The sequence below is a fragment of the Acomys russatus genome, chromosome 8 (assembly GCF_903995435.1).
Source record: "Acomys russatus chromosome 8, mAcoRus1.1, whole genome shotgun sequence".
Classification (NCBI taxonomy): domain Eukaryota; kingdom Metazoa; phylum Chordata; class Mammalia; order Rodentia; family Muridae; genus Acomys; species Acomys russatus.
Genome location: NC_067144.1, coordinates 61,036,074 through 61,050,004, shown reverse-complemented (window position 1 = coordinate 61,050,004; position 13,931 = coordinate 61,036,074). Strand labels below are relative to the sequence as shown.

General features: G+C 29.5%; 1 protein-coding gene across 2 annotated transcripts in view; it reads right to left on the bottom strand.

Moving 5' to 3' along the window:
- The window catches only part of Ncam2 (neural cell adhesion molecule 2), a 412,037-nt gene that overhangs the window by 21,652 nt on the left and 376,454 nt on the right, over window positions 1-13,931 (bottom strand). Inside the window, exon 16 of one of the 2 annotated variants that reach the window (XM_051150159.1) lies at window positions 10,049-10,308. The exons of the other annotated variant lie outside the window; for it this stretch is intronic. Within the exon in view, the coding sequence (XP_051006116.1) occupies window positions 10,175-10,308 (134 nt within the window). The 3' untranslated portion in view covers window positions 10,049-10,174. Of the gene's footprint in view, window positions 1-10,048; window positions 10,309-13,931 lie in introns of those variants that run through there. 2 annotated transcript variants of the gene reach the window in all.

Below are 13,931 nucleotides of genomic sequence, written 5' to 3'. Positions count from 1 at the left end.
ACACATTCTGAAAGAGGACCCGGAATTAAATTTAAACCTATTCTTAAAATTAAGATAAACAAATAAATAAATGCTCAAATAAATAGCTTTGCATGGTTCTCACATCTTTAATCGCAGCACTCAGGAGGCAGAAGCAGGTGGATTAATGAGTTAGAAACCATCCTGGTCAACAGAGTGAGTTCCAGGACAGCCAGAGCTCCACAGAGAAATGGTATTTGAAAAAACAAATTAAGGGAATAAATTAATTCATTAATTTTGATCACAAGTAACTGCATAATATATGGTATTGTAGAAGCTTACTCAAGCTTCATAACCATCCTTGGAATCATGCTTTATATTTTTCTCTCTTTTTAAAATTTTCATGTACCATTTCTGATGGTGTTTTATATAATTATACATAAATAAATATACATAATTTAATTGATGAACAAATATATACTTTCCTTTTTATAAAGTTTCCTTACTGTCGTCCAATAAAGTTTGAACAGCCACATATTATTAAGTATTAAGTTTTTCTTTAAGAAATCATATGTGAAATTCATGAATAAATGGTTATCACAAGTATCTGCCACACAGACAGTAAGTATATGAACATGCAAACATGCCTTTCAAATCACTTTGTACTAAAAGAGAACTTTAGATGTTAAAGAATTTTTTACAGGCAGCTATGATGAATTTTATCCAAAGTAATTTCTGAATTTGAGAGAAAATGTAGCTAATAGAAGCTATTTGGAATGAGAACTTGGTGGTATCTGTAAAAGGCATTTTATTTAAACAAAATTTACTAAGGTGCTCTTTACTTTTCTCTATATGACTAGCACTTTATTTTCATATATATATGTATATATATGTATATATTCACATATAAAGGACAAGTAGAATTTAAATAACATAGTTATTTTATATAGTAAAACCAGTTCTCTTAGACATAAAGTATTCTTAATTCATCATTATGGTATCAAACAATTCTGGGAGAGAGTTTTGAGAATAGACTAAGAGTAGGGCAAAAAAGTAATATGAATAACTCTTCCAATGTCTTCTGACTAATTACTGTGTTTGATTAATTTCCATGTCTGAAATAATAAGTGGGAGAGCCATGTATGTTTATATCCAATGGTCAAGGGAACATGCCAGATGGCTGGGGAAATTGGGGAGATGTCTCAGTAGATGGAGCACTGCCTTAAATGAGTGCAGATACACAGAATCCACATGAAAGCTGTGTATGTATAATAGCAGTTTAAATCCCAATATTCAGAAGACACTGACAGGTTGTATCTTGTGTCTGGCTAGCTAAAGTAGTTAAATCATTTAGTTCAGGGATCAGCTAGAGATCCTGATTCAAAATTTAAATTGGAGATCAATTGAAGAAGACACCCGACAGCATCCTAAAGATTTTTCACACACACATGCACACACGTGCAAATTTTCTTGCCCATGATTACAATCCAACACACATACACACATGCAAACATAACACACACACACTAAAAAGGGATGACAAAAAAGATAACTGGATTTTTTTTGTAGAAAGTACAAATTGCTTCAACTGTCACAATGCGTTAAAACTACATATTTTAAGTCATATCCCACTCTCCACTCAACTGTGGAGAATGTTCTGACCATTGGGTAGATCTGGGTAGGGGTTTAAAGTTTATCACCTGTATTGTCCTTGGCTGGTGCCTTAGTTTGAGCAGGACCCCTGGGCCCAAATCTGCCTCTCATAATGTTCTACTTGTAGGTTTCTAGGACCCTCTGGATCCTTCTACTTGCTATTCTCCCATGCTTCTCACACGTACTCTGGTGCCTCACATTTGACCACGTCCCCTGGAGGGGGAGACTGGTGGCACTCAGAGAAAGGATAGCAGGCTACCAAGAAGAGACTTGATACCCTATGAGCATATACAGGGGGAGGTAATCCCCCTCAGGAACAGTCATAGAGGAGGGGAATAAGGGGAAAATGGGAGGGAGGGAAGAATGGGAGGATACAAGGGATAGGGTAACCATTGAGATGCAACAAGAACAAATTAATAAAAAAATTTTAAAAACTACATATTTTAAATGTCTCAGGGCACCTTTAAAGTTAAATTGTAATGCATCTTACAATATTCTTAATAAGCTATAGAAGTATACATTTTCCATTTACTTAAAAATTTAAGAACTATACAACTGTTTTCTATGTATATTTTGATAAGAAGAAACCAAGATACAGTTCAAAAATTGATTGGATAAATGAACTGAGGCATATCAGAAAATGAAATGCTATTATTTCATATGAATTTTTTCATGAAACAAATGAAAAGCGTTTTAAAATTCTCCATCTGTAATTAAATTTATCCAAGAATGCCGCACTTTCTATGACTCAATGTAGATTGCATTTTAGCATGACAAATCTGTGCAGACAGAGTGGTTTTTTTCTGAAGGAGTAGAGATGAAAAGAAGGCAAAACATGGGTTCCCGGCAGTGACCCTTTTCTCTCGTAATATAACATAAGGTGGAAACCACACATCTTTCCATAAACACACATTTTTGAATAGCAGGAATGAGCTTTAATGTAAGCTATGGACTGTGTGGTGGCAGTGCGCGTCAGTGTCACAGAGGTGGCAGGCAGTTTGGTCACGTACTCTGGGAGAAGGATTTGTTCGGCGTGAGGAAAGGACAGTGAGAACATGTGCACTTTCCTTTCCATTTTAATGCAAGGCTAGAAAAGACTTCTAAAGCATTGTCCTCAAAGGAGAAAACTGCAGCTGCAGTTTAATGCATGCATGGGAAAGGGACTACACCTCAGCTGTGGAATGGTAGGAACAGAAAATCCACTGGCACATCATAGTGAGTGAAGAGAGACAAATGTGAATGAGTTGGTTATTTTGGGCTTCCTGCTTTTAAAGGATAGACATTTTCATTGAATCATACCACATTCTTCTATATACAGTATTTTTCCTTCATCAAGTAAATTTTCTTAAATAATAACAATATGTACAGGCTAGAAAATGAAAATTCCAGAATCGTGGTAGTTTTCCATTTAATATTTTGTACATGTACAATTCACTTTTGGTGAATGTAATAGAAAAATTAATCTTAATTTACACCTTATGGTTTCTTTAATATAGAAATGGCAATTTTATAGAAATTAATTTATCCACACTTAATAGCCTTCTATTAGAATAGTTTTATGAACATTATAGATATCACAGTAGTATTAAAGAAATGGCTAGAGATGAAAGGAAATATAAAAAATCATGTCCTTAGGAGCTAGTAATTTTCTTGTCTTAAAGTGAAAGAACAAATATTAAATTGGAACTATCTATATTCATTTGAGTAGATATTAAAACATATTTTCATATAAAAAGAAAGTCACCTATTTATGTACCATGTAACTAAATTATTTTATGGAATTTTCAGAATATTTGCAAAAGAACAAGAATCTTACTAAATACAGCTTTTGACACAAATTATGTTTGGAAAGCAGCTCTATAAGTAATGTTGAATGAAATGTTAACAAATAATAGAAGAAAAACAATTGAAAGCAAGTGTGCATGGCAAGTGCATGCATTTACGGCTGTATGTTTTTGCCTGGCCAATCAAGAAACAAATCTAAGAACTTAAGTCACAGGAATATGACCATATTAGTGATAGACCAGAGCCCCATTATGAAAACTGTAGAAATCAAAGCAAAGTGGAAAAAATGGACACCTACAGTTACTTTAAAGTATGAAATTAATTAATTGGACTTTAAAACTGTTCTTTTTGTTGACGTCATAAAATGATAGACTTTGATGTGTATTTGATTAGAAAATTCTGTATTTTCTCAAATGTTTCTAGATTGTTCAAATAGTGTAAAAGAACACTTATGAAATCATGATGGCATAATACAAAGTCACTGCAACAGTGAACAGCAATTCAGAGTGGTTGTCAGATAATTAATTTCCATTGCATATCATACTTTTGATTTAAATGAGCTTCAGAAATAATGAGTATATAAATAAAAAATCAATAAGTGTTTATATTTACATATAAATGTGTTATACTTTTATTTTTTATCATTCAGGGAAGTAGAAAATGTAAAAATGTGTGTTAAACTTCTTTAACTTTTATTCAATCAGTGGAAATAGAAAATGCAAATTTTCAATGATATTCAAACGTAAAGCACGTGAAATATATGTAAGGAAATGGTAGATGTGTTATGTTAAAACTTTCAGAGTGTGATGTCCATGGGTCAAATATGATAATATGACATATATTAACATGAATATTGAAAAAGAACATGTTCTCATTAATTCTATCTTGCATATTCTGTATATAAAAATGAAACAATTTATAGTCATCTGTATATAAAAATGCATTTATCAATACAAAACCAAACTAAAATTTCATGGTAAGAAGTAGCAATTTAACCAGACATGGTTAAATTTATAGCCTTAAATAGATGAATTTATAAATATATAACATGATAATTACTCTTCTTTTTGGACGCTGGATATTCTCCTCTATAATATAAGAGATATGCCCTGTATCACACATGACTAATATGAAGATTAAGTTGACTGTGTTACTTGATCCATTCTCCATGGTTTCTGAGAGTTTGTATTAGCAAAAAAAGAAAATTTTCTGAACTTTATTGTTACTATTGTACTTATTCATAAAAGAAAGATCTTTATTTTTACTTTATACTTTACAGATGAGCAAAGGATGCTTTAAATTTATATTCTAATGGTATTTCTTTAGTGGCATAAATTATATTGAAAAAAGGGGAAATAATATACATATGTGCTTTTTTTGTATGTGCTTTAATGAACTTTTACTGACAGTAGTATTTACTAAGATTGGATTAAATGCAATTTGGTCTCTAATTACTCAGACCCTGAGGAGTGAATAAATTTCATTAATACCTTATAATAAAAACAAATGTAACATGAGAACTCTATTTAATACGAACAAAGCTGATTTTCTAAATGATTTTATAACTTGTTTAATGATTGTACATTATTTATTTCAACATTAAAACCATTCACTAAAAACCTTTTGTCACTAGTTCTTGACTTAAAAAAAATTGTTGAGAAGTTGAATTTGACCAAGTTAAAAATGAAAACACAGAGAAGGACAAAAAGACTGTAACAGTAATAAAGAAAACACATATAACAAAGATTTTCCTCAGTTTTCTTTATTACAACAATGGAGAAGACACAGAGATACATAAAATAAAATGACATTTAATACACTATGGAACACATGCGCAAGATTACACATTGTACTAGATAATCTATGGTGGGTGTTAAATAAGAGATGATATCAAAGACAATACATTTATAACACGTACATATTTTCAATAAAATAATCTGCGATGAAAACAAATACCATTCAAATGATCAAACTAGTCAATTTTAAACATAAAAATTACACAAAATGTCAATGTAAAAGTATGAAATATTCATTAATGAGTCTGAATTGTAAATGTTTTTAAAAGCAGTAGTTTTTTAGCTGATTTCTCTTAAAAGAACCAGGAAGTCACATTGCCCATTTACTACATACATAAAATTAAATAGAATCAAGTATAATGTTTAAATGATGCTATATTTTAAAATTTTGCAACTTTCAAAATGTAATGTTATGCTGTCTTTCCTACAGCAAATTGATAAAGCTCAATTCATACTCAGTATTCACCAATTGAGAAACTGTTGGATACTTGTATAATACAACCAGTGTTAGTTCATGTTTCAAATGAAATCTAGGTATTTGAGGATAAATACTTGACTGTACTTTACAACAGACTAAATAAATATCAACCTACAGAAGATGTCATTCAAGATCGAGTGAACACGTACAACACACTTTAGTTAAACACGTGCATTTTTATACCCCATCAATGTTGTTGTTTCCTATTTCAAAAAATTCTGATAGGTTGACTTGATAAAATAATCCACTTTACATACATACCATTTTCTAACAAAGATTTTAGGGTAAGAAGTTAGTAACTGTTAGATGGGGAAGATTCAATATATGATTGTTAATTTAGTCCAGTATATAGTCTTAGATAAGGTAACAAATTTGTTATGTAAAATAAGGCATACCATGAAATCCACTATTGTCTAATTGTGGTACATATACATTAATTTAAAATTAATTGTATATTTTTTCATCTGTGAAAACACAAAATAAAATTTTAAAATATTGACTAGAAGAAAAATCTGTCTTAGTCCTGAATAGGAGAAACATATAATGAAAAATTAGAAATATTATTTTTAATTAGTTAAGTAGTGAACTTTATATTAGTAAAATCTTTTATAAGTATAATTAATTGTATTTTAGTTATGACTTAATTTATATAGGCATTGTATTGTCATTTAAATTGGTTTAACAATCCGGTACAATTGCATGACAGGAAAATGTGAGCAAGTTTTAAATGTATTGATTCAATAATTTGTGATATATTTTTCTGTAACTACAAGGGGAACAAATTAATTTTTATGTCTGAATAACAGAAAACAAAATACAGAATATATACTTATTCCTTCAGAGAAAAGATAATAAATGAAAGAAAGGATAAAGAGTTTTAAAAGAAGGTGATATAGTTATAAAGAATAGTTTCTTTTCTTTATTTTATTTTTTTTTTATTTTGATAAAGAGAGGCGGGAAAGAGGTTACTTAATTTGGACCTTAATGAAATTGTTAAAACTCACAGCATCATGCATCAAAGGAATCAATCATCATAAAATGCTTAAACTGGCAAGTTATTTATGCCATTTACTTCTATGTATGCCCAAGTATTTTTTCAGGTGACATTATATAAAAATGTGCATAATAGTTTCTGGTATCAATCACTTATCTAGAATTCTATATTCCTAATATTACAACAACATAAACAATTTTAACTACTTGTATTTTTAAAATAACCTTCAAATTTTCTTAAAGGATTTATTTTATCAGGAATATGTCTCATGTTTTCATTGAAAAGAGATGCTCTCAGATATGGTGCTGAACATTTCTGTTGAAAATATGATTAAGACATTGCTTTTTGTGTTGGTATGATGTTATCCATATTGAATTGTCAAAGTCCTTGGTAATTAGTTAGCAATTATCACATAGTATTTAAATGTTTATATATCTAAAAGTGTCCATCCTGATTTAGTTTTACATGACTAAACTTTCATGTACAATATGCCTTGTTGAATTAAAAGAATAATCAGATTAATATATAGAGGATTCACTCAATGTTCCCATATGTCAATTTAAGTATAAATTTAAGTATAAGTATAAACCTAATAATTTATGAGCAGTGCAAAACAGTATTTTAATTAATGAATGGCAGTTATCATGTTAACTTCTCTTATGCAACTTGTATAGTCATATACATCCTTCTAAATAATTAACCTAAAATATAAAGGTGAATGTTTTAAAAACCTATTAGAAATTAAAATTTGTGAGCACAGTTGTTATATATAAGTAGAACTACAACTACTTATACCGATGTAAAAACATATTGGAAATATTAATATAAAGTTTAAATTTTACTAAAATATACCTAATCTCACTCTTAAATGTTTAGATAATTATGAAAATGGAAAAAAAAATAGGATAAAGAAATTACAATTAAAAACTTGTTCTTGTTGGTTAGTAATATACATAGATGCACCCTCATAGGTTTTGAAGGAGGCTAAGGATAAATTTCATAAAATTATGCTGTTATATGAATCCATGGTGTTATAAAGTGGAGAATTTGCAATGGCAATTGTTCTGAGATGTCATATTTTAAGGAAGAAGTTCCTGCCAACTCTCAGGCCTATATTTCAGACTGTACAGGGCCCAAAATAATTATAAAACTTTTGGGAAGGATAGTGTATTTAAAGTAGGTGCCAAGCTTATTATGCTAGAATTGGGAAGAGAATATGAACACATTCTGAAGTGAATAAAAAGATACCCTAATATTGCGCGCGCTCACACTCAACCCCCCCCCCACAAAACGTGAGAACGCATACATAGGCAAAGCCACATAGCTCCATTACTGTGATACTTACCATGTTTAAGAACTACCGAAATGTTTTACCAAGAGTTATGATACACATCTTGTCAGAGCAAAGTTCTCTAATTTCCATTAATAGCTAATAGTACACTTATCTAAATAAGCACATTACCACACCTTCAATAATTGAACAGCTGGTAGAAAATAAAAAGCATATGATTTAAAAACTTCTTTATCATTAATCACATTGCAATAATCTCTGACTGATGCTAAGTAGAAAAAAAGGTAAACTAGCAAGGTTTATATTTTTTATATAGCAACAAGCTTGACAATAAAAGAAGTAACTCAGCAACAAGAACCTTGTCTATTCCTTAATATATCGTTGAGTGTACAATTTATACGGTCCTTTGGTACAATGCAAAAACTTTATTGTTTAGTATTTTGTGCACAGAATATTTTGTGTTTTCTATAAATTTTAATGGATTCATTTGCATTTCTGAGGTTGGGCACTTTTGTTTGACACTTAAATGTTGTTATGGGATATGAACCTCAAAATTAAACACATATAATTGACTAAGCACATTTTTTATATTTTGTGATTTCTAGTCATATTAAAGTGAGTTACTTGAATTTTCTTCAATCTCAACATTTTCTATTCATCAGCAATGAACATATCCTCTCCTAAGTGATATACCAAGAAATCCAATGCAAACGCACAAATAGATATCTCGTTAAGGAAGCATGGTTCATGGTATATTACAAAAAACTTAAAAATGCATCTCTCCGGATAGTAGTTAGATTTCCATAATGCATTAATTAGAATTTTTGTTGTGTTTTAGCAAAAAGGAAAACAATCTTTGAGTCAGTCATTTTGCAGTTTAATTTTCAAACTACTAAGCGAAAACAATAGTTTAAATGAAAGATGTTATAAATTATAAATTAAAGAACTGATTACTAATGCATATGTAACTCTTTGGACCTCACATAATAAATAATATGTTTGGAGTATCCTCGAAGTGAGAACAGACTACCTTGGAGAAGCTAAATGCTTGAATTTAGTTGTTGAATTTCAAAATCTGGAATTTAGTTTTTAGATTTATCAAGTAGAGACTGTATGTTTATCTATATAAGTTGTATGTGTTTGTGTGTGTTTCCTAATTTGCCTAAATGGTGAGTATTACTTTTTAGGATGTAGTTGAATGCTAAAAGTATATTATTCTCATTTCTGAATAACTGAAACTGGGAAAAAAGATACCATTTCCATGCATTTCTTCCATTTGAGCTTCTCTTGAAAATCTGAATGCAACACCTTCTTGTCCTCATCTCCTTTTTATCTCTTTTAAGGAAAGGCCTAAAATATTAATTTCTCATTCTGATTCTTGCAAAGACAGTAGTATCAGAAAAGTGCAATAAATAAATGCATAGGATGTTAGATCTATAACACTTGGTTTCTAATCAGAATAACATGTGAACTGAGATTAAATTTATTTATTCTGACCAATCAATGGTAGAGAGGACTTTTCACTTAAGAAAACATTAATTGTATTTTTAAATTTTAAGGAAGAAGCTTGATTCATTTATTTTTCTTCAGACATTCTTTATCTGAAATTACTGAAGACAGAACAAGTGGTATATATATATATATATATATATATATATATATATATATATATATATATATATATATATGTGTGTGTGTGTGTGTGTGTGTGTGTGTGTGTGTGTGTGTGTGTGTGTGTGTGTGTGTGTATGATATAATAGGGTATCAAATTTTTGTCCTATAGAAACTACAATCTTTGAAACATTCATAAAACCAGAAATTTTCATTTAACAATTTAAAGACTTGTAGAAGTGATTCACAATTTCATAAAACAATTTACATGCTTTATGCCTAAGGATGGATGTTGAACTATACATTTAAATTAATAATATGAAGACAGGGCCAGCTGTACGAAATGCTTAAATACAAAGTACAAGGTACCATATATATAACAAAGTCTACTTTGCAGAATAAAGTCTTTGGAGTAGAACAAATTGTTACTGATAAAGTAATTGGAAGAAAAAAATCCTCATTGATTTCCTCCTGTGTTTGTTTCAAATTACCAAGATAAAACTAGATAATGTGGTGAAGAGCTGGGAAGGCTAATTGTGCAAACATAAATTGGACTGCAAAAGCTTTGATAAATTTTGGTTAGCCTGTTGCTAGTCTTTCATCTCTGTTCAAGGAATAGTGTAAAACATATTAACACAAAACAAGCAGGACAAACTCATGCTTATAATGAGAGAAAACCCAACAGCATTCAGCTGCCATGACTGGCTTCCATTTTCACCTTTATTCGTTTCACAGCAATTATCTGTATGATAAAAATTTTTGAACATAGAGCACAATAACGTAAATAAAATAATAAAATTGTAAGGATGAAAATAAATAAAAGAGAGAAAACAACAGTAGGAAAGAAAAAGGGAGAAAAAAATTAATGAAATATTTACACATAGCCTTTAACATTTCCCTAGAAAAAGTTACTCTGACACAAAACAGCAATTAAAACATTATATCAAATACATTTGAAAATAACTGCTTTGGAGAAGATTTTATATGAAGATCAATAGCAATATGTTTTATATCAGGTTACTCAGACATTATTTTTATCAATTTCTAAATTTATAAAATTGCATTTATATCTTGAACATAAAAACTGATGTCACTGGTAATCCCACTGCAAATTAGAACACTCATAGTACCACCTTACACATAAGCCTGTTATATTTCACAGCATTTTCTTCAATAATTTATTACAATTCATATTTAATAGAAATCATTACAATTTGAAAATATAAAGCACTATAAAATGTAAGTGAATGTTTTATGGGGACAGAAAAAGAATAAATCTAATTTCTGCTCCTATACTTTCTACATAGTTCTGTATCTCTTCACAAAAGATTTGAAATTAAGGATATAATAATAATTTATAATATTATTTTTCAGTGTGTGCTAAAATTAATAGTGGTGGATGTGTAGCATCACCCTAAGATTTTCAGAGAGCTAAAATCAAGTTCTACACAGTTAATTTGATCATGTATTCATGATTTTTCATAATTTATTTATGTTATAAAAAGTAAAATGAATCATTAAAAGGAATTAAAGTAAATTCTATTTTCTGTTGTCATTTGTTCACCTATGATTTTTTATTTGAATTCAAGTGGAAATCAAATAAATAATGTTACTTGATAATTCATGAGAAATATAAATATTAAAATCCATAAATATAGAAATTTACTAAATATACAAGCTATATCTTTCTTATAAGTGACTGAGTTTTCTTCAAATTATCCAAACAAAAGCATATGTATGTATATTGAATGTCTTCTTTTGGTAGAGCCCCTGTAATATTTTAATAATATTTAACAGAAATTGCTCCAATAACATAGTACAAGAAAAATCAAGTATGCCTTCAATTCAAAGAAGCATCAAGAAATAAAGGAGGAGTTAATAAAAATGTTTTGCTTAAATGCCTGATGCAGTAAACATGTTAGAAGGTAAAACAAATTGTGCACTATTTTAGAAATCATATTGATATCTTATAATTCTTTATAACCTATTCTGTGCAATTAAGAAATACAGTGATACATTATTGGTTCAAATTATAACACTAATATATAAGTCATAATCATTTTATCAGCATCTAATTCTACCTGTAGCATTTCAGTACTTTGGTAAGAATAAATTTGGAAGAAATATCAATTAATTTGATATTATTGTAAAATGAAATTGGTACTCTGAAATCTCAAAGGCCTATAATTCATTTTATATGTTCCATATCTTCATAAACAAAGTGGTGTGTCTTTCAATATAAGCTAATGTTTTATCAAAATAAAATATAATTTGGTGACTCTATTTAATATCAGAATCATAAACCCAGAAGAAATACAATCTCTACCAATCTCTATGTTCTATATAGATAGAATAAATCTTGAAAAGAATATATTATATATGAACATAATATAAACAGATTATTATATAGTAATATCTTAGTCACATAATTAATATTTGCATTGGGATACAGTCTATTGTTTGGAAGTATTATAAATGCATATGAGTAATGATTTTTATGACTAAAATACCTATGGATCTACTTAAATATTCTATATTATATAGTATTCAAAATTTTCTCAAAATAAACTTTAAAGTTTATATCTTCACTGTCTTAAAGTGACTTAGGTTTAACAGTTTCTTACATAACACTTCAAATATAAACGTGAATTTATCCTTTAATTGAAACTGGAGAAAAAAATCATGAGTTGTTATTAATATCTATGAACATCATTTTTAAATACTATTGAAAGTATGATTTAAGTCTTTTGAATATTATATATCACAATGCTTCCAAATTTATTATCATAACAACTTTCAAAATTACCTCAAGATACTAACTAAAAAATTCTTAGCCTACAAAAAAATGCCTCTTATGTGGCTCTACAGGCTTTGCCATTCACTGGATTCAATTAGTAAATTTAAAAAATATGCTTTTTCAAACGTTTGTATTATATCACTTAGATACATTGACTTTGTATCCATTTCCCAGTAGAGTGAGAATGAAGTCATCTTCTATGTTCTAAAACAGTTGGGCAAGCATTCCTGTTTTGTATCTACCCTACGCAAAGGTTCTTTCTACATCAGATACAAAACAGTCCAGAACTTTCTACCTTGAATGTCTTTCTCATAATTTTCACTTCCTCTTCCCACATTGACAGGCAAGTCTCTTATAACCATTAACAAAGAGGGGAAATAAGCCTTGCAGTTTTGTATGACCTGTTTTAACTAACTCCTAATTACTTACTCTCTGAAGCAGCAATGACACTTTGTGTTTTTGGTTGTTTTCTTGCAGCATCGCACACATTGTTAGTGTACTTAGGTCATAATGTCTTATTATAGCATTCAAGACATTTCTCTTATGTTTCTCCAGTAATTCTGTGAGGCCTTAATTTTAGGGGAGTTGATGGGTGAAAATACATGTTTTCTTCTTGGTACTTGTTCTTAGATCTTGGATTCTTTCTTCAATAATCAAGATGGACTCCTTAAACATCTTTTCTGTGCCTGTTGTACTTCTAAAGCTGAGAAAATCTCAAGAAATATTACAAACAAAACTCTTCATGGAATTTAGATATTATTTTTGAATGGGTTCATCCCTACTAAACCACAAAGTCTATTCACTTGCTAATTCTCACAGACTCATAAATATAAATTTCCAAACCAATGTTTATCTCATTTGCAACATACATACCTAATTAATAATTTAACATTACATGCTTCATAAATATTAAACTAAATGGCTATCATTTTATAAGCAAAATTATACAACAAATTCATCCATTTTGAAAAGATGGCTGTGACCATATGGTGGGGGATGAGGTCCCCTTCTGTCACAGACCAAGGGGAGGGGAATAGGGTGAAAGAGGGAGGGAGGGTGGAACAGGAGCAGACAATGAGGGGATAACAATTGAGATTCAATCTGAATAAATTAGTTAAATAAAAATTTAAAAATTAAAAACAAGAGCCACGAAAAATAAAAAGAAAAAAGAAAAAGAGGCTTCCAAAAACCCTAATAGTCATCGGGTCTATGGAGGCCAATCTTGCAGAAAGGTCTTGTGAGTTTCCTCCTACAATGTGACTGAAGTTGATGCTTTCTCTTCCTTCATTGTGTCACCTTTACTCACAAGTTCATCTTATATTGTCACTTGTACTTAGTCATTTGACCAGAAAGCATATAATGTATACATGTTATATACTCATATTTTTTCTAATTATTTTTAAGACCTATGATAATTACACGTCTTTATTAGCCATTAAGGCATAGCCTATATTCTTTCTTTTTAAAAAATATTATTATTACTCTCTTTTTTTTCTTCTGATGGTTAAAGAAACATGCACTTGCATCAAAATCTTCTCCCATATATCTCACATACTTAGAAGTTAATT